Genomic DNA, 20,355 nt, shown 5'->3' on the forward strand with positions numbered 1-20,355 from the left:
TGCAACCTCCACTTCCTGGTTTCTTTTTTTGAGACGGAGTCTTGCTCTGTCACCCAGGCTGAAGTGCAGTGGTGTGATCTCGGCTCACTGCAACCTCCAATTCCCAGGTTCAAACAATTTTCCTGCCTCAGCCTCCCGAGTAGCTGGGATTACAGGTGCCGACCACCACACTCAGCTAAGTTTTGTGTTTTTAGTAGAGATGGGGTTTCACTATGTTGGTCAAGCTGGTCTCAAACTCCTGACCTCAGGTGATCCACCCACCTCGGCCTTCCAAAGTGCTAGGATTACAGGCATGAGCCACTGTGCCAGGCCTACCTCCTGGTTTCAAGCGATTCTCCTGCCTCAGCCTCCAAAGTAGCTGGGATTACAGATGTGTGCCACCACACCCAGCTAATTTTTGTATTTTTAGTAGAGACAGTGTTTCACCACATTGTGCAGGGTGGTCTTGGACTCCTGAGTTCAGGCAATCCACCTGCCTGGGCCTGCCAAAGTGTTAGGATTACAGGTGTGAGCCACTGTGCCTGGCCAGTATATTTATTTTTTAAGAGCAAATATTAGGTTCACACACACATGAAAATAAATGGAAAGTACAGATATTTCCCATATATCTGCTGCCCACACATACACACAGCTTCCCCCACTATCAAAATCCTGTACCCGAGTGGTACATTTATTACAACTGATGAACCTACATGGACATCTCATATCACCCATAGTTTATAGTAGGTTCACTCTTGGTGCTGTACATTCTATGGGTTTTGACAAATGCGCAAGGACATGTGTCCACCACTGCAATATCGTATAGCATGGTTTCACTGCCCTAAAATACTCTGTGCCACCGTATTCATCCCACCCTTCCCTCTAACCTCAGCCACTGCTGATCTTTTTACTGCCTCCCTAGTTTTGCCTTTTCTAGAATGTCATACACTTGAAATCGTGCAGTATGTAGCCTTTTCAGATTGGCTCCTTTCACTTAGTAATATGCATTTAAGTTTCCTTCATGTTGTTTCATGGTTTGATAGCTCATTTCTTTTCAGTGCTGAATAATATTCCATTGTCTGAATGTACTACCTTATGTATCCAATGAATTATAACTTTAGAACAAGAATAGGGTAAGAGGAGTTCAACTTATTATTATTATTTTTTTTTTTTGGAGACAGAGTATCGCTCTGTCGCCCAGGCTGGAGTGCAGTGGCGCAATCTCGGCTCACTGTAAGCTCTGCCTCCTGGGTTTATGCCATTCTCCTGCCTCAGCCTCCGGAGTAGCTGGGACTATAGGCGCCTGCCACCACGCCCAGCTAATTTTGTTGTATTTTTAGTAGAGATGGGGTTTCACCGTGTTAGCCAGGATGGTCTCCATCGCTTGACCTCATGATTCACCCGCCTGGGTCTCCCAAAGTGCTGGGATTAAAGGCGTGAGCCACCGCGTCTGGCCAGAGGAACTCAACTTCTAATGCAGGGGTCCCCAACCCCCAATCCAGGGACCTTTACTGTGGTCTGTTAGGAACCAGGTTGCACAGTAGGAGTGGATGAGTAAGTGAAGCTTCATCTGTATTTACAGCTGCTCCCCATTGCCTGCATAACCACCTGAGCTCTGCCTCCTGTAAGATCAGTGGCAGCATTAGATTCTCATATGAGCCCGAACCCTATTGTGAACTTCACATGTGAGGGATCTAGACAGCACACTCCTTATGAGAATCTAATGTCTGATGCTCTGTCACTGTCTCCCATCACCCCCAGTGGGGCCATCTAGTTGCAGGAAACAAGCTCAGGGCTCCCACTGATTCTACGTTATGCTGAGTTGTATAATTATTTCATTATATATTGTAATGAAAAAATAATAGAAATAAAGCATACGATAAATGTAATGCGCTTGAACCACGCTGAAACCATCCCCCTACACCCCATCCTTGGAAAAACTGTCTTCCACAAAACTGGTCCCTGGTTCCAAAAAGTTTGGGGACTGTTGTTCTAAAGGAATAAAATAGTTGTCCGGAGTGGACTTTTTAAAGCTGTAAGGTAAGGGCTGGGGTGATGTCCTGAGCACCGTGGGATAATGGCCTTTGGATGGAAACTGAGTTCCTTCATTCATTCAGCTGATGTTTATGAGCGCCCTCCCTGGGCAGGCGCGGTGCTGGTGCTTGAGGGTGTGGACACCCAGAGCCAGTCCCTGCCTTCTGACAACTTTCCCTCGGGCTGCACGTGCTGGGGTATGGCCCTAGCTGGTCTGTTGGGCTCTGCAGGAGTCCAAGCTGGGCTTGGGATAACCCGACAGACCCCAGGCCAGGGGGAAGCTCACTGGTGGCCGTCGCATCTCTCCCTCCAAGCAGGTTGAAGAAGGGGGCAAAGCAGACACCCTGCGCTCCAAACTGCAGGCTGGGGATGAGGTCGTGCACATCAATGAGGTGACTCTGAGCAGCTCCAGAAAGGAGGCAGTTTCCCTGGTGAAAGGATCCTACAAGACCCTCAGGCTGGGAGTGCGCAGGTAGGTGGCAGACCCCCACCCTGTCCCTCCTACCACCTCACCCCACCTCTTTCCCTACCCTGCCCCACCTCTGGGAAAAGAGAGCGGGGTTGGTAGCTTGGCTTTAAACCTCCGTGTATGGATCTTGCCTTTTTTTTTTTTCTTCTTTTTTCTTTCCTATCTTGTGAGATGTGGGGAGGAAGTGGGGTGAAGACATTTCAGACACTGCTGTCCTTTGAAACACTCATTTCCCAGTAAGTATTGGCTTGTCAGGGATAGACCTCACTGGACTTCCTAAATTTTGGAGCCTGATAAAAAGTGACACTGATCCCAGATGTGGTCAGAGCTCCAATGAGCTTTTTGTCTGGTGGGACTAGAGAAAGCAGTTGGCTTGGAACTTTCCGTGGTATTGTGGGAACCACAGCTACACCACAGGGTTCTTCAAAACAGGCAGATTCCCTCTTTTGATGTTTTGTTTTCTAGTCTCAATAGTGGTGGTTCCTCTGTTGGGAAAGTGTTGGGTTGTGTTTGATTTTAATGCCTTAGCGTCAGAAGCTTTGTACTCCCAGGAACCAACTCTTGGTGGAGGAAATTATTTATGGAAAGGGGAAGGGAATTGAATTATTTTTTTGATCTCAGGCAGTAAGCACTGCCTGAGATATTTTACATATCTTAGCTCATTTAATCTGCACATGAACCCCATGAGATAACTAATCACTATCCTTTTTACAGGTTAGAGGTTAAATAGGTTACTGGAGGTAGCCAAGCTGATAAGTTGAAAAGCCAGAATAGAATCTAGATTGCCTGATTCTATTTCAAGCCACTTGAGCGTCATTATCTTGACCTGCTAAGTGTTAGGCCCAAATATTTTGCGTATTTGAATATTTCTTCCTTAGATTTCAGCTGCCTCACATAGCAGCCAATGTTACAGTATTTGAGAATGTTCCAGTTGGCTGAGACTTTAGGAGTCATCAATGAAGGCTCACCATTTTCAGGTTGTAGAAAGTAAGCTGATCTTTCATCATGCCACAGATGGTCTCTTAAAGATCCGCATTAATTCATTTCTCAAATGTTTCCTAAGTGAGCCCATGCTCAGGGGAACAGCACCTCCTCCCAGCCACAGAAAACACAGCCATGACTGTGGTCCCACTGTGTCTCCAGGCTCTAGTGACTCTCCTTAGTGTGCTGGGCTGTGTCTGGTCTGTCTTCAGGGCCATCAACAACAGTTGCTTCTCTGGTGGTCAGTGATGCAGAGTGGGTCAAAGCATAGGCACCGGATTCAGACAGACCCAGGTTCAAATTCCAGGGCTGTCACCTGCTAGCTGTGTGAGCTTGGCCAAATTACTTAACCTCACTGAAAATTCAATATCCTTATCTTTAAATGAGGATTTAAATATATGTATTTATGCCAAAATATGGCAACAATGTAAGTATCCACAGAGGGACAAATGTATAAAGAAAATGTGGTGTGTATATGTTTATGTACACACACACACACACAATAGGAATATTATCCAGCCATAAAAAAAGAAGGAAATCTTGCCATTTGCAACAATGTAGATAAACCTGGAGGACATTTTGTTAAGTGAAATAAGCCAGGCACAGAACCATAAAAACTGTTTCATCTCACTTATACATGGTGTATAAAAAAGTCAAACTCGGCCGGGCGCGGTGGCTCAAGCCTGTAATCCCAGCACTTTGGGAGGCCGAGACGGGTGGATCACGAGGTCAGGAGATCGAGACCATCCTGGCTAACACGGTGAAACCCCGTCTCCACTAAAAAAATACAAAAAAACTAGCCGGGCGAGGTGGCGGGCGCCTGTAGTCCCAGCTACTGCGGAGGCTGAGGCAGGAGAATGGTGTAAACCCGGGAGGCGGAGCTTGCAGTGAGCTGAGATCAGGCCACTGCACTCCAGCCTGGGCGACAGAGCAAGACTCCGTCTCAAAAAAAAAAAAAAGAAAAAAAAAAAAGTCAAACTCATAGAAGCAGAGAGTAGAATGGTGTTTGCCAGGGACTGGGGCATGGGGAGATGTTGGTCAAGGGATACAACTTTTAGTCATAAGATGAATAAGTTCTGGGACTTAAGGTAAAACATGGTGACTATAGTTAGTAATACTGTATTGCTTACTTAAAATTTGCTATGAGAATAGATCTTAAATGTCCTCACTACACACACACACACACACACACAGGTAATTGTGTGTTGATTAATTTGATTTTTGATTGTGGCAATCATGATACAGTGTATACAAATATCAAATCATCACATTGTACACTTTGAATATATTCAATTTTTGGCGATCATATTTGGGCAATCCAACACACTTTATAAAGTGATTGGAAAGATTAGATGAAACACTTGGAGGTAAAAGGAGATGCTGCTGCTATTATTTCTATTATTATTGGCCAACTCTAGGCATAGGCTCATTCCTTGTGGATCCAGATTTGAGTAAAGTAAGCAGTCATCTCAAACATGGGGCTGATATTTCAAACAGATGGGTAGACAGGTTCAGAACCATGGGGCCATTCCTTGTTTCCAGAGAGTGCTGAAGGTTTTGAACTCGCTTTGGCATTGGAACCCAGGAGCCCAGTTTGGGAACACTGGGCATTGATCTGTTGAGTACTAATGGCAGAATCCACACTCCTGATGTGTTTCAACATGACTGTGGTGATAGATTGGCCTCTGGAAAGGGCTGCTCTGTTTCCTGCTATGAAGAATAATCATGGTGGCTTCTGGTGGGCCTTCTAATAGATGGTGATATAAGATTTGAATTACTTCTTCTAGTAGAACCTTTGGAAACAGATAGTCATGGGGTTGAAATCTGGTCTAGTTATTTGCAAATTGTGTGACTTTGGGCTCTCTAAGCCTCAGTTTCCTCATTTGTGAAATGGAAATAATAATTCCTGCTTTGAAAGGGCATTAGTGAATTAAGTGTAAGTACATAGTAGATATGCAATATTTGATTATTATTATTCTGGATTAGGCTAGAGAGAGACACATGGTAATATGGGGAAGTATTGTCATAATACCATATATGCTGACTCCCTGGTTATCTGGAGGCCCCCCTTTCATTCTCTTGGTGAGTTTACAACCATTTAAGGGCTGCTACCCAGACTTACAGGTCTAGAACTGGTCACGACTGTCTCAGAGCTTGTGGAATTGAGGAGTATTAATTCACAGTATCCAAACTCACAAGAAACTGAAGGATATAAACCAGAATGCTACTACATTGACTCATTTTGAAAAGACAACTATAAGTGGAAAAGTATGCCATATGGACCAAAAACCAGTATACAGTACTTTATCCCTACAAGAAAACTAAATGGGAAGTCTAATTATAGTCAAGAGTTTGCATAGTGCTCTCCAGCTCCACGTGAAGAGAATGGTTCTGTAGGCACCAGTATGTGCTGGGATCCACTCTGATGGCCAGATGGTCCATCTTCCTATTAGGGGCTTGGCTGCCAGGCCGCTGGATATTTACATCCAGGAGCAAGGGCCCTTTCCCCTCTGGTCCCCAGGGAATCATGCTGCCAACTTTCTCCTCTCTGTTTTCATTCTCATCAACACCAAATCCCCTTCCTGATTGACACATTCTTTCTTTAGGTATGCTAATGCAATCGATAAGGTTACTGAGCAGTTCTTGCATTTTCTGCTTCTGGTGTGGGAAATATTTTGTCCCTAAGATGCCTTTTGAATATGTCTTATCTCATCTATTATGTGTTGATTTTTATAGTTGAACTTTAAAAGGGAAAGGAGGATGACTTTACATCTGACACATGCTTACAGATGGGGATTATCGACAAGCCTCAGGAGACATGGATGAACATTTCTCCCCTACCTTGCAGAGATCCGGGTGGAAGCCTCTTTCCTCTGTATTAATCTGGCTTTGTATTTCGTGGTGCCGTCACTTTCCTGAGAAGTCTTACCTTTATACTCTGGCACACGTCATCGTCCTGAGATTCTGTTTCCTTTGATTTATTCATGACAGAGTGACTAAGGACATTTCGTTTATTAGCTTTCTTTTTTTCTATGTGACCTCTATACTTTTAAAAAAGATTGGGGTGACTTCCTGTAAACATAATAGGAAGGAGGGTCTGTTTCATAGATAAATCATTTGTGTAGTCAGAATGTATATTTTGGCAGCCTGTACCTGCCTCTTTTTCTCTTAAAGTTATTTTGGGTGGGCGAGGGCAGCACCTCATGTCAGGCTTTCACATCCATCATAAAAATGTCAAGAACACAGAGCAGAGTAGTAGTGTTTATATAAGTTTTGGGATTGTCTTACCCAGTGACCAAAAACAATCAAAAGTAGAAACACCTTCTTAAAAGGCTACAGTGACAAGAGAAATGCAAAGCCTCAAGTAAGTTGTGGGTCAAAGACTTTCAAAGATCTGCTGACCCATAAAGAAGGCCGAGTTTAGCTCTCTCCGGGAAGAGGGCGTGAAGGGGGCGGTGTGGATGCTGCAAGAACAGAGCATATGTCTGCTGCTTGATACACGAAGAGTGAAGGTTAACAGCTAGTAGTGGATAAATGGAGAAGAAATGATAAAATAATAAGTGGGTCAGAGAAAAAACATTCCCAAAGGAAAATAAACAGCTCCCAGTTGCAGGAAAACCCTTGTGGAATGCAAGGACAGTGCAAAGGATGTTAATTAGGAAAGCAGACATGGACACAAATGAGAGTCATACTCCAAATCCTCCCTGAAATCAATAGACTTCATCTGGCAGATATGTGTAAAATAGTTGTCCAGGAATTGGGTAACCTTTAAATAGAAACTGACAAAGGAAAGGGTCTTCAGATTTATCATCCCTGAGGGTAATGGAAGGTGCGTTTAGTATAAGGAATGCTCACTGCTGTTTGTAGATAATCTAAAACTTGAATTAAAAAAAAAAATTGGAGGCTATATTTGACCTCCAGAACAGATTGTTGGGGTTAATTGCTGTGTATTCATCTAAACACATATTTTTACCCTGAGTTTAGACGCAGACTCCTATCCTGAATTGGATTATCAGAATTGTCTTAGAATAAATGAATCCTAAATCCCAATTCTGATCTTTTCCCCAATTTCCTTGGCAAATCTAACCTTTCAGCCTTCTGCATTAAGGTGCTATTTATTTTATTTATTTATTTACTTATTTATCTTTCATTAATCAAAAGAAAGCTGGAGGTGCTATTTTTGCCAAATACTATCCTACTTTTAAATTTGTTATAAATGTATTTTTTGTGTTTTTACTTGTAGTTGGCAAAGAAAAACTTGAGTATATTTCATTTTAAATATTTCGTACTTTTTTATAAGGCTGTGCAAGCCAGGCAAAAGTCAGAGAGGGTATATGAGATAGTGGTGTCCAGCACTACCAGATTTGAGATGGCCTGGGTTTGAAGTCTCATGGCATAGATACCAGCTTTGTGACCTTGGGCACGTAATTTAATCTGTCTGATTTTTGCCTCACAAAATTGTTGTGAGGATTAAATGAGAACTATGTGGGTATGGTGTTTAGTACAGTTATTAAATTATGAATCTACTGAAAACAAATTGCGTATTTGTTAAGTAAATTATCTCTTTGACTAGAGATATGTTCTAGAGATTAAGTTCCACCTTAACCTCTAGAACATAGCCTATGAAATGGGGCAGTCCTAGTTTAATGGGAAGACTTTGATGGGGAAATTATCTTTCTGGGCATCAGAGAGAGCAGAGGGTGGGGAAAATTGAGCCCCTTTTCAAAGTGGAATCTTACTCCCAAACCTTTCCATCACCTCTGCAAGTTTGATGTAGTCTTTCCCCTTCCCATCAATTTATTCTATGAGTTGATGTGTTGGAAGGAAACATTTATTTTTTATTTGACTGAATATACGTGTGTAGTAGTAGCAGTAGTAGTAGTGGTAGATCATATTTTACTGGGAAAAGAGAGCTTGAGGAGAAAGCAGCATTGAAAAAGTAAAAAACAATAAGCATCTGCCTAAAATATGTGTATGCCAGGCTATATGACTTGCCCATGTAGAGGTGGCTAGAGTGAGAATCTAGATCATATGACTTTCAGCCCATGGGTCTCTGCCTGGAGGTAGAAATGAGGGAATTGCATCCAAAAATAGGTAAGGGCTTGTCCAAGGCCACATGCTAGTGGCCAAAATGAGAGTCTAGGTCTTTGAGGATGTAAGTCTTGGGGACTTCTGGCCCCTCAAACAGTGAAATCATGAACTAGTGCTTTCTATTCCACTGCCTCCTCCTTTTAGAAATATCTGAGATGCTAAAAAAAAAAAAAAAAAAAGGCAAGACCAGGCCTGGTGGCTCATGCCTGTAATCCCAGCACTTTGGGAGGCCGAGGTGGGCGGGTCACCTGAGGTTAGGAGTTCAAGACCAGCCTGATTAACATGGTGAAACCCCGTTTCTACTAAAAATACAAAAAATTAGCCGGGAGTAGTGGTGTACCCCTGTAATTCCAGCTACTCAGGAAGCTGAGGCAGAAGAATTGCTTGAACCTGGGAGGCGGAGGTTGCAGTGACCTGAGATCACGCCATTGCACTCCAGTTTGGGCAATACGAGTGAAACTCTGTCTCAAACAAACAAACAAACAAACAAAACCTCAAAACAATAAAAACAAGGAAGCTTATGTTTGATTCATCTAAGAAAACATTTCGAATGAAGAGGTGATTCCCCACTGACCTTGAACTTCCTTTGGGAAGGAAATACACTGCACTGCTCTGGATGCCCAGCTGACTTGAGTCTCTGCAGTAGCCTCTGGAAATAAAACTATATGCTGCATTAGTGGCTGCTTCCTCCCTCCTAACGAAAATGGTGATGAAATTAAGTTCACCAAGACCCTTGGGCCCACACTCCCCTGAATTCACCCTCTCACATTTCTAGGGTTAACAGAATAGTTTCTTTTTATAAACTAGTGAGATGACATTATTACAATGGAATGGGACGGTTGGCTCACACACTTGTTACCTCCGTGTCAGATTTCTGTGACCTTATATTTCTGGATTGAATTGCAAGACTGTAACTCACCCAGGATTTGCAAGTCAATGATCTAATGAACTTTTTGAAGTCCTCTGAAAGGATACAAAATTAACTCCATTAGCCATTAGTAAAAAGGGTTGTGCAAATCAGTGCCTTTACCAGCTCACAGTTACAGTTTATAAAAGAAAATAATTTTTTGGAATATTTTCACTACCACCTCCTCATTTCCTTCACACTGTTTTGCCACTTCTCCACCCCCTCACCTGCCTAACTCTATTTCCTGAAAAAGCATCTACATTCTTACAGCAGTTTGAGATTAACCACCTGATGTCTCTTTCTGACTATTTTAAAGCAGTTTTAAGAATCAATTTATTAAAAGCTTTAAAAGCAAATGGAACAGAACTCCCTATTTTTAAGGCAGTAAAGTTGAAAGGAAGGGTTGAAACTTTTCTAGAACATAAAAAGCATATTTTTTCTTATAAATTGACAATCTGCAAGCCAGGTTGTGTAGCACGAAGGTGCCAGTTCTCAGATATGAGATTGCAAACAGCATGAGGAAGACACTATATCATCTGGATTCCAGTCTCAGTTCTGCTGTGGTCTGGCCGTGGTACTGCGGTGCTACTCAATCCCTCTGAGACTAAATTTCTTCTAAAATGGAGGAGAACAGTTCTGTACTGAGTTGCTATAAGGATGAAATAAGATAGTATATATAAAAATGTTTCATTGTACTAAAATATTAATCTTTATTCCACGAGGAGCTTCTGTTGTACAGTCTCATGAAAATTACCTGACTACATTCTCTTATGATTGCTCTGTTTAATGGCACTGATTTGAGTCATTTTTGTAAATGAGAACAAATAGGTTTTGAAGCTCTGATTGTAACCTTTTTGCTAAGAGGAAATGTGGCTTTAAAGGACAGTACCAACTAGGCCCAAGTTCACAACGGGATTTTGGAAAAAAAGGCCATATTATCTGGAGAATTTAAGTTGAAAGAGTTCTAACGCTGAACCATGTCGAAGCTCGTTGGTGGAAGGCTGAGCTCCAGGAGAGGAAGCTCAGATTGCAGGAAGCGGCTCTCTACACAAGTGTATTTGCACCTTCTGGTGTTTTTTTGTCCCAAGGACTGGTCAGGTTATACAGGCACATGTGACCCAGGCTGAGCAATTTGAAAACATAATGTTCTTTAGACAGCACAATGTGCTGCCTCTGGAAAAGTTATGACATCAAAAGATAACTATCAAGTGGGCGGGCAGTGGGAGGTGAGGACAAACAGAAAAGGTGCAGTGACCTTTTTATAGGCAATTGCAAAACTGGTCTTGAAGCTCAAGGAACTCACCTCTGTGCATAAAAGTGTGGCCTCCTCTACCTCTCCTGAACACAGAAGACGAGTGAGAAATATATTTGTGCCATGGTAAGTTCCAATAACTGACTTTCAGGACATAAAAAAAGGCCCGATGCTGTGCTCTGTGGTTAACTCCTGTATGAAGGGGCAGGAAGGCAGTGTGTCTGCACCACATGCCACAGGAGGAAAGCACAGGAGCTGAAGTGGCAGCCAGCGTGGCAGGCAGTGTCACTCTGTGGTTCTGTGTTGGGAGCGTCTCATGTCTCAAATGTTACCTCTCACCTCCACGTGTCTCCTGAAGAGCTGTGACCACCCTCCCATGCCCTACTCTGCTCTCCCATCATTACTTCACTCATCCTGGTCATCTGCTCTTTGAAGTTCTTAATTTGGGCAAAGGGCTGGCAGATACCTGGGTCGTGAGTACAAATCCCAAACTGCAGTACAGTTTGCATCCGGGATTAGACTTCCCTAGAGGGGAGATCAGTATAACTGAGAACTGTGGTAACTTACCCTTCTAAACATTTTTTCCAGTTGAGCAAGTGGTTGAGAGGAGAGGAAGGAGGCAGCTGCAGTGGCCTCTGACCCCCAGAAACTTTTCCAAGAGGCCTGGCATCATGGGAATTTGCTCAGTATGCTTTGAGGAGGTATTTCAATCCTGCTGGGACCATTCTCAGAGCAGTGTTTGGCTTCTTTGGAGTTCTAGGCTTGAATGTCACTGTATAGAAGTATAGTATTTTATTTCCTAACCAGTTGTTCCTTCCCATGGAAAATTCATGTAACACATTATTAGGTTTCTGGAGAGGTATGCAATCAGACTCCCTTACTGTAATGAGGAAGGGGACATTTTTTCCCCCTGTAGCCCATAATGATAACCACTATTTTTATTCAATGGGTTACATATGCTTACTGGCTATGCACTAAACACTAGCTTCATACAAAGGAATGCTCTATTGTTCCTAGTGAAGGAGGTTTCATTCTTGGGCTAGCACAGCTTTACTTCAGACAAATGTATTCCAGACAGAAGCCAACCCTCTATACCCAACCACTAAAGAATGACACTCAAGGCTGGGTACAGTGGCTCACACCTGTAATTCCAGCACTTTGGGAGGCCAAGACTGGCAGATTATGAGGTCAGGAGTTCGAGACCAGTCTGGCCAACATAGTGAAACCCTGTTTCTACTAAAGATACAAAAAATTAGCCGGGTGTGGTGGGTGCCTGTAGTCCCAGCTACTCGGGAGGCTGAGGCAGGAGAATCACTTGAACCTGGGAGGCAGAGGCTGCAGTGAGCTGAGATTGCACCACTGCACTCTAGCCTGGGCAACAGAGCGAGACTCCATCTCAAAAAAAAAAAAAAAAAAAGAATGGCACTCAAATATCTGTCTGAGCCTTTAGGATATGAGGTCTGAGTTCTGAGATCACATAAAAGTTGTGGTGAAATCTTTCCCCCCAATTTTAAATTTGGATGCATCAGCTAGAACAAGTAAGTTTGGATGATTCCCATTTAGAAGATGAACCAAATATTTGGAACTCTGAATCCTTGAATCAAAATGGCTTAAAGCTACTGCTTCTTAAATTGGGCTATACATTGGAATTACGAAGGGAGTTTTAAAACAGCAATAACAACAACAAACTAATTCCTGACTCCTACCTTCAGAAATTCTAATTTATTTTATTTTACTTTATTTTTTGAGACAAGATCTTACTCGTTGCCCAGGCTGGAGTGCAGTGGCAAGAACACAGCCTCGACCTTCTGGGATCAAGAGATCCTCCCACTTCAGCCTCCGGAGTAGCTGGGACTGCAGGTGCAAACCACCACACCCAGATAATTTTTAAAATTTTTTTGTAAATGGAGTCTCACTTTGTTGCCCAGACTGGTCTCAAATGATTCTCCCACCTTGGACCTCCCAAAGTGTTGGGATTACAGGCGTGAACCATCACGCCCAGCCTCAGAGATTCTAATTTAATAGATGTGGGGGTGTGGCCCTGTATTGGAAACTTTAAAAGCTCCTCAAGAAAAGGGCTGGGTGCAGTAATCCCAGCACTTTGGAAGGCCAAGGCAGGAGGATCCCTTGAGCCCATGTCTACCTTGAGACCAGCCTGGTCAACATGGCAAGATCCTGTCTCTACAAAAATTAGCTGGGCATGGTAGTGTGTGCCTGTAGTCCCAGATACTCAAGAGGCTGAGGCAGGAGGACTGCTTGAGCCAGGAGATTGAAGCTGCAGTGAGCCGTGATTGGGCCACTGCACTCCAGCCTGGGCAGCAAAGCAAACCCCTCTCTCAAAAACAAACAAACAAACAAACAAACAAACAAAAAATGGATGGTTGCATCTGTACTGAAAATGTACAGCCTTTTTTTCTTGTCATTATTCCCTAAACAATGCAACAGTGATTTACGTAGCATTTATATTGTATTAGGTATGATTAGTAATCCAGAGATGATTTAAAGTATACAGGAGGATGTGTATAGGTTATATGCAAATATGACATCATTTTATACAAGGGACTTAAGCATCCATGGATTTTGATACCTATGAGGGAGTCCTGGAACTAATTTCCCCATGAATACAGAGCTATAACTGTATTCACTTATGTCATCAGCCCCCTATGTTTCAAAAACCACACTTTGTATAGCGTTAGCATAAATCCCCCATTTCTTGAGAATAAGGGGTAGAGAAATGGTTTCCATAAAGGATTGTTAAATACCACCCCCTCCACATATCCTTAATGGAAAATCAGATCTTCGAAAGTCCTGGCAAGCTGCGTCCTGTTCTGTTTTTCTGTTTTATTTAATTTAACTGCTCTAAGATCACAAGTGTCCTATGAAGGTCCTGGAGCAGAATCTTAAAGTATAAGTTTGCGGGTTACTGAGAGCAGTAAGCAGGCTCTTAGCCTTCGTTAGGCAAAGAGAAACACCTGGTTCCATCTGACTTGCAATGAACTGTGGGTTCTTTTTCTTTTAATCGTTGTTTATTAAGATGGCTACCTCAAATATGTATTTGTTACCACCTGTCTCCTCATGGTTCTGTTGCTTCAGGCATCTTCGCACGTGGCAGTGCTAAAGAGCCTCGTTAGTCTTTGGCAAAATTATATCTCTAAGACTAGCATCTTTGTGCTTTTGCCAGTAGCTAAAATGTTTGTCTAATTGTGTTACCTAGTCTAGAGGCCTGTGCTGCTGTCCGTAGACTAGCTGCCAGATTACTTAGTACAGTTTGTCAGTGCATTTGAAAAATGCAATTTTTCTACTCCCCTCTTATTCTGCTGTCAAACTCGAGTCTGATGCTGTGTTTGCTTAGTGGGTGGGATGTATAAAATTATAATGCGGGAACGGTTGCTTGGTTAGTGTGTTTATTGTTTATGTAGGAGGGTTGCTATGTTGTTTTCATGAAGACTGTGATGCTAAGGAGCATTTTTAAAAGATTCTTTGGGGGCTGAGTGCGGTGGCTCACGCTTGTAATTCCAGCACTTTGGGAGACCGAGGTGGGTAGGTCATTTGAGGTCAGGAGTTCGAAACTAGCCTGGCCAACATGGTGAAACCCCATCTCTACTAAAAATACAAAAATCAGCCAGGCATGGTGGTGGGTGCCTGTAGTCCCAGCTACTTGGGAGGCTGAGGCAAGAGACTTGCTTGAATCCGGGAGGCGGAGGTTACAGTGAGCCATGATTGTGCCACTGCATTCCAGCCTAGGCAACAGAGTGAGACTCCATCTCAAAAAAGTAAATAAGTAACTCAAAAGGCCGAGACGGGCGGATCACGAGGTCAGAAGATCGAGACCATCCTGGCTAACACGGTGAAACCCCGTCTCTACTAAAAAATACAAAAAAATAGCCAGGCGAGGTGGCGGGCGCCTGTAGTCCCAGCTACTCGGGAGGCTGAGGCGGGAGAATGGCGTAAACCCGGGAGGCGGAGCTTGCAGTGAGCTGAGGTCCGGCCACTGCACTCCAGCCCGGGCGACACAGCGAGACTCCGTCTCAAAAAAAAAAAAAAAAGATTCTCTGGAGTGTTTCTTTAAAGGTGTGTCTTAGGGATGAGCCACTATTATTTTTTTATTGTAAATAAGTAGGGGCCCACAAGCCCTGGACACCTAAAACAATCTTTCATGGAATTTTCTCAGGAGACATTTTATATGTCTTTCACTCTCATAACTTAAAGAAGCAAATAATTAAGAGACCCACTGTTTTTTACTGCTGGTTACATGGTACTGAAGGATTTTGGTTTTTTTTTTAACTAAATTAAAAATTTCCTCAATTATCCCCTTTGACTTGCTCCCTCACTTCCTTCAGGTATTTGCTCAAATGTTAGCATCCCCTGCACAGCCCATTTTAAATCTCAGTCCCCTTTCTCCTGTATCCTCACACCCTCCTAATCTTTATTTTTTACCTGTCTCTCTCTCACACACACTAGAATATAGGTTCTTCGATGGCAGGGATTTTGTTCGGTGTGGTATCCCCAGTGCTTGGAATGGTTCCTGGCACACAAATGTGCTCACTGAATGTTGGTGAGCCAGCTCCAAGCCAGGCTGCCTGACATTGCCTCTCAGCTTTACAACATTTACTACTGAGGGCCCTTGGACAAGTTAATTGCCCTCTGCCATTGTTTCATGACTTGTAAAGTGGGGATAGTAACAGTTTCCCCTTCATGGGTATAATAAATTGCTGTCTAAATCTTGGCTGTTTTTAATTACATCATCCAACAGGGTTAGTTATTTTTCCTGCATTAAGAGCTGCTGGACAGGCAGTCTGCACTTCTTTTCCCTTCTATTCCCTATGGAATATGGTCAATAGTTTCATCACTTAACTGACCACACTTTTCTCCTGTATCCCCTACCAAAGAAGGATCATATTCGAAGTTTGTTTTCCCTTCTGTGAAATGAGATCGATCTGATTTCCTCCTGCCTTAATGCCCCTATGTCTCTTCTTAGTAAGGTAGCCTATCCCAGCCCTTGTTCGGGAGTGAGGTCCCCAGGAGCCTGGCTTCAGGGGTGCTTCTTGTAGCAGGACCCACCCTTCTCCGTGTCCTCAGCTTCCTCAAGTCTCACTGGAATAGGCACTCTTTGCAGTCACCTTGTTATTTGGAGGTTTGGATTTGTTTCTAATACTCCCACCTCCTACCCCTCAGGGGGCAGTGCTGTGCAGTGGTTAGGAGCACTGGCTTTGAATCTGATAGAACTTGGTTTACAACCCTGACCGTTCTGTGAGATCTTGGCCAATGACTTCACCTCTCACTTTTTTAATCTGGGAAGTAAAAACAACCATCCACACTTCATATGGAGGTTGTAGCTATAAAGACAACCTGTGTATAGAAAAAAACTCAGCCTTAGGTTTGACACACTGTTATCAATCATTTCATTCATAAGTTCAACCACAGTTATTGAGCAGGTGCTGGCACCAGTTCTCAGCAAATATGTGCTAAATGGAGGCATTTCTATTTTTCACTAAGTGGCTTTTCCATACTGTTAGTTGTTTTATGGAGTAAAAGAGCAGATCCAACCAAGGAGGGTTTGGGGCTTATGTTTCTCACCAGTGAAAGTTAAACTAAAATTAGACCGAAATCCACTTTGTCAGAGGGGAGAAAAAAGCAATGGGAAAAGGTGACTTGCTAATAACAATGGATATAAAACTTTAGCATGGGGTGGATAGGTGAGAGGTCACTGGCAAGGTAGCCTATCCCAGCCCTTGTTCGGGAGTGAGGTCCCCAGGAGCCTGGCTTCAGGGGTGCTTCTTGTAGCAGGACCCACCCTTCTCCGTGTCCTCAGCTTCCTCAAGTCTCACTGGAATAGGCACTCTTTGCAGTCACCTTGTTATTTGGAGGTTTGGATTTGTTTCTAATACTCCCACCTCCAGAGAGGTCATTTTGGAGAAACTGCTGCCTGCTTTATGAAGGTCAAAGCACCCAGAAATGAAAGGACTTAGCCTTAGGTCACAGGTCTAGTAAACCGCAGAATGAGGAAGAGAAGTCAGGCTTTCTAGCACCAGCCAAAGCTGCTCTCTCAGGGCTTACATGAATATATAAAACTCCAAAAGCCAGAGCTCCTTTTTGCTTTAATCTTCTGATATTTTCTTTCTTACTGATGGCAGGAAACGGATAATTTGAGATGTTCATGTTTTGTTGGATGATTCTCCCTTATCTCTCTGATACATCTTTCCAGTTTTCCTAGCTTCTTCCTGTAACAGTTTTTTTCTTTCCTCAAAGTGTGGACTTCAGACAACTTGCATCAAAACGGCTGTGGTGTCTATTTAACTTGCAAATCCTTTGTACCTCTTCCTACATAAGACTGTCTTGAGGGGGGCCTGCCTTTTAACATAGAGGCCAAGTGATTCTAACACCCACTGAAACTTGCAGCCTCTAGCCCTAAGGGAGTGGACAGGCTCTCCTCTGGCAGAGTGAGGTCAACCCCATAAATCTTCCCTGTCTCATTGGCCCATGTAAGAGACAAAAGCATGAGATCAGTGTCCATTTGAGCAACTCCATGGTTATTCTTGAAAGTCTCTAGCATCGTGCCTTTTCTTGGCCTTGATACATAGGTAAAGTTCAAAATTCAAATTTTCTACTTCAAATAAAGTTTGGGGATAGTTTTTATTTCTGTGAACTTCAGAAACATTTTAGAACACAACCCAAATGCTCAGAAATGTTAAAACACACACACACACACACACACACACACACCCCAGTACTTCTCAGCCTGCCACCTTTCCAAGGGCAGAGCAACCTGCAGCAGTTTCTAAAAATAGACCTTTCTGCTACAGGTCACTAAGCAGGAATGGCCTCCATGTCACTCTGTTTACAGTTTCACATCTGACACCTTCATAACAATAGTGCTGATTTGATGAGGCATGAGGACCAACATCAGTCTGTGGGAATTCCTGAGAAAATGCAACCTGGGGCTGCGGCTGGTGTGCATTCAGTGGCATCCCCACCAAATCCAGCCGTGTTTGGATTCAAGGCCCTTTCAACATTTGCTTCACGATTCCTCGTCAGCTTTCCATCACTGTCTCAAAGTCAGGGGCAGAAGTCAAAAACTCCAAGTCACTCCACAAGACAGCAATGAATAGAAACATGAGCTCATGTTCAGGAATTTAAGACTCACTGTGTTTTCTTTCGTTTTGTTTCATCTGTCTTGCATTTCTCCTCTTTGCAAACTTGTAGGTTTACAAAGCATCATCTAGCTGCAAATTTAATTTTAGGATCTTTCAAGATAATGCTCAGAAAAAGCAAAATTATCTTTGCTATTTTCAGGATAGCCCTACAACAGTGAGAGGTCTTTTCCTTTTGTGTAATAATTCATGCACATTCCCGTCCCAGTCCCTAAGTGTGCAGACTACGTGGGTGGTATTAGAATTACAATTTCTTGGGATTAACATTCTAAAATTAAGAAATGGGGTAAAAGAATGGGGGGACTTGACATTAAATATACATGAGGTGATTGGACTGGATCACTGGGCATTCACATTCATAGGATTCCTAGTAAGTTCTGAAGAAGTGGACCTATTGGTATCAATTCAGGATCCTACTTACAGGAATCAATTTTGATTTGCAAACTTAGCCTACTATCTTTAAATAAATAATTCTAGTAAGCTCTCAAAATGTTAGCTTTGGGTGTCTAAGCATTTTCATTCTTTGATTTTTTTCTCACAACCCCAGTAATAGGGATTATTACTACCATATTTTACAGATGAGGAGATAGACTTGCAAGAGGGCAGTCTTATCAAGGGGATACATGTATTAAATGTGGATTTAAACTCCCGTCTATCTGATGCAAAAGCCCAAGCTTTTATGTCAGTAAAAACTAGTTCAGATGAGCTGGTTTTCAGTGATTGCTGAAATCTCTGAACTAATATGTGTTCTTCAGCCTCTGGGAGAACAGGAGTTGGGCTTGGCCAATGCTTTTATTTGTTTTGCTTTAAAGAAAACACACACTGGGGCCTTTTGTTTTCTCAGTAGTGTTGATTCACATTCCCTAAATAAATTAACCTTCCCGTCTTGTCTCACTCATTTGACATTAGCAAGTTTACATGCCAATAAAAACAGAAATGGGAGAAACAATAGTGCAAGAAGAGAGAAGTGACAGAAGCTTTAGAGTGCACCAAGACATGAACACAAGCTCATCATTTTCTACACTCCTTTCAAAACAAAACAAAGCAAAACCCCACAGCTTGATTCCAATCACAGTTTGTTCTGTGATTTTATAAGTGGTTGAAATGCCTGATTAATATTGAAATGTTGGAACATTCATTATTTTGTAAGAGAATAGTTGAGACTTCCAATACGATTTTATCATTTCTCTTCCAAATAGTGGAAGCTTGATAAATGATGGTGAGATTCTGTACTAGTCTTACTAGTATTTATTCACAGATCTAGAAGTCTCTGTGTCCATTGTGGGATGGGCTCTGTGTGGGTCAAATATAGCTTCTGAAGAAGTTGAGATTTGTCTTTGTGCTCTGCTATTAACAGTACCCTAATGAAGCACTCAAGCTACTCCCATCTTCTCTCTGCTTCCTCCATACTGCACCCCCCAGCCCAATCTCCCTAAAATCTTTCCTTCCTGAGAATTGTTTCTCCACATCTGCCTCTTTCCTGGCTCCTCATCCAAACTTGCCTTTGCGTTTCTTACTCCCTCGGAGCCTTGCTTGGAGATGATTTGCTAATCTTTGACATGGCTAAGCATAGTAAATGTCCTTTGAGAACAATACAATCTTACACTAACATACGATGGGAATAATAAAGCTACTATTCATATTTTAAAAGGCAATTTTGCACGTTGTCAACATCTTACCATAAAGGAGTGAGTTCCCGTGGTGTAATCTTAGTGACAAATTGGTTGGAGCTATGTATGTATAGATAGGTGGACCACTGTATACCGTGATAGGCGACAGGACCTTCAGGTCATGGGCAGAAAGTAATCTTAAAGGCTGACCTTGGCCACTGCAGCCTGCATGTTCTGGGGCATCCTGAGATCTCCCTGTGTGACTGACACTTCCCCTGAGGAGTGTAGTCGGTAGGAAACCTTAGTGGTCAATGATGGTGGGCCAGAGAGGTGAGGGACAGAGGATACGTCAGATATCCTAATAGTATATATAGTTTAAAGGCTCATTTCATAATTTTGGGAGTTGTTTTCTAGGGATATTGTGATCATTCAAATGTAGATATCTGCATCTTGAATATACTGGGAAAAAAGTGATTGGCATGTTTCAGGGGCAGCTCTAGCAGTATAACAGTGTATGGGTTTACCTCTTTATGGATTGTGGGTAGGAAGAGTTTTATTCTGAACTAGTGTTCTCTGCTACTGTTTACGAAATATGAACACAGGCTGGGCTCAGTGGCTCACGCCTGCAATCCCAGCGCTTTGGGAGGCCAAAGCAGGTGGATCACTTGAGGTCAGGAGTTCAAGACCAGCCTGGTCAACATGGTTAAACCCTGTCTCTACTAAAAATACAAAAAATTAGTCGGGCATGGTGGCACACACCTGTAGTCCTGGCTGTTTGGGAGGCTGAGGCAGGAGAATTGCTTGAACCCAAGAGGAGAGGTTGCAGTAAACTGAGATGGTACCACTGCACTCCAGCTTGGGTGACAGAGGAAGACACTGCC

At 42.9% G+C, this 20,355-nt stretch overlaps 1 protein-coding gene across 1 annotated transcript in view; it reads left to right on the forward strand.

Moving 5' to 3' along the window:
- SHROOM3 (shroom family member 3) overlaps window positions 1-20,355 on the forward strand; it is a 365,349-nt gene that overhangs the window by 121,359 nt on the left and 223,635 nt on the right. Inside the window, exon 2 of the mRNA XM_011927229.1 lies at window positions 2,331-2,485. Coding sequence (XP_011782619.1) covers window positions 2,331-2,485 — 155 coding nt within the window. The remainder of the gene's footprint in view (window positions 1-2,330; window positions 2,486-20,355) is intronic.

Source organism: Colobus angolensis, unplaced genomic scaffold (genome assembly GCF_000951035.1).
Source record: "Colobus angolensis palliatus isolate OR3802 unplaced genomic scaffold, Cang.pa_1.0 Scaffold70, whole genome shotgun sequence".
NCBI classification, from domain to species: Eukaryota; Metazoa; Chordata; class Mammalia; order Primates; family Cercopithecidae; genus Colobus; species Colobus angolensis.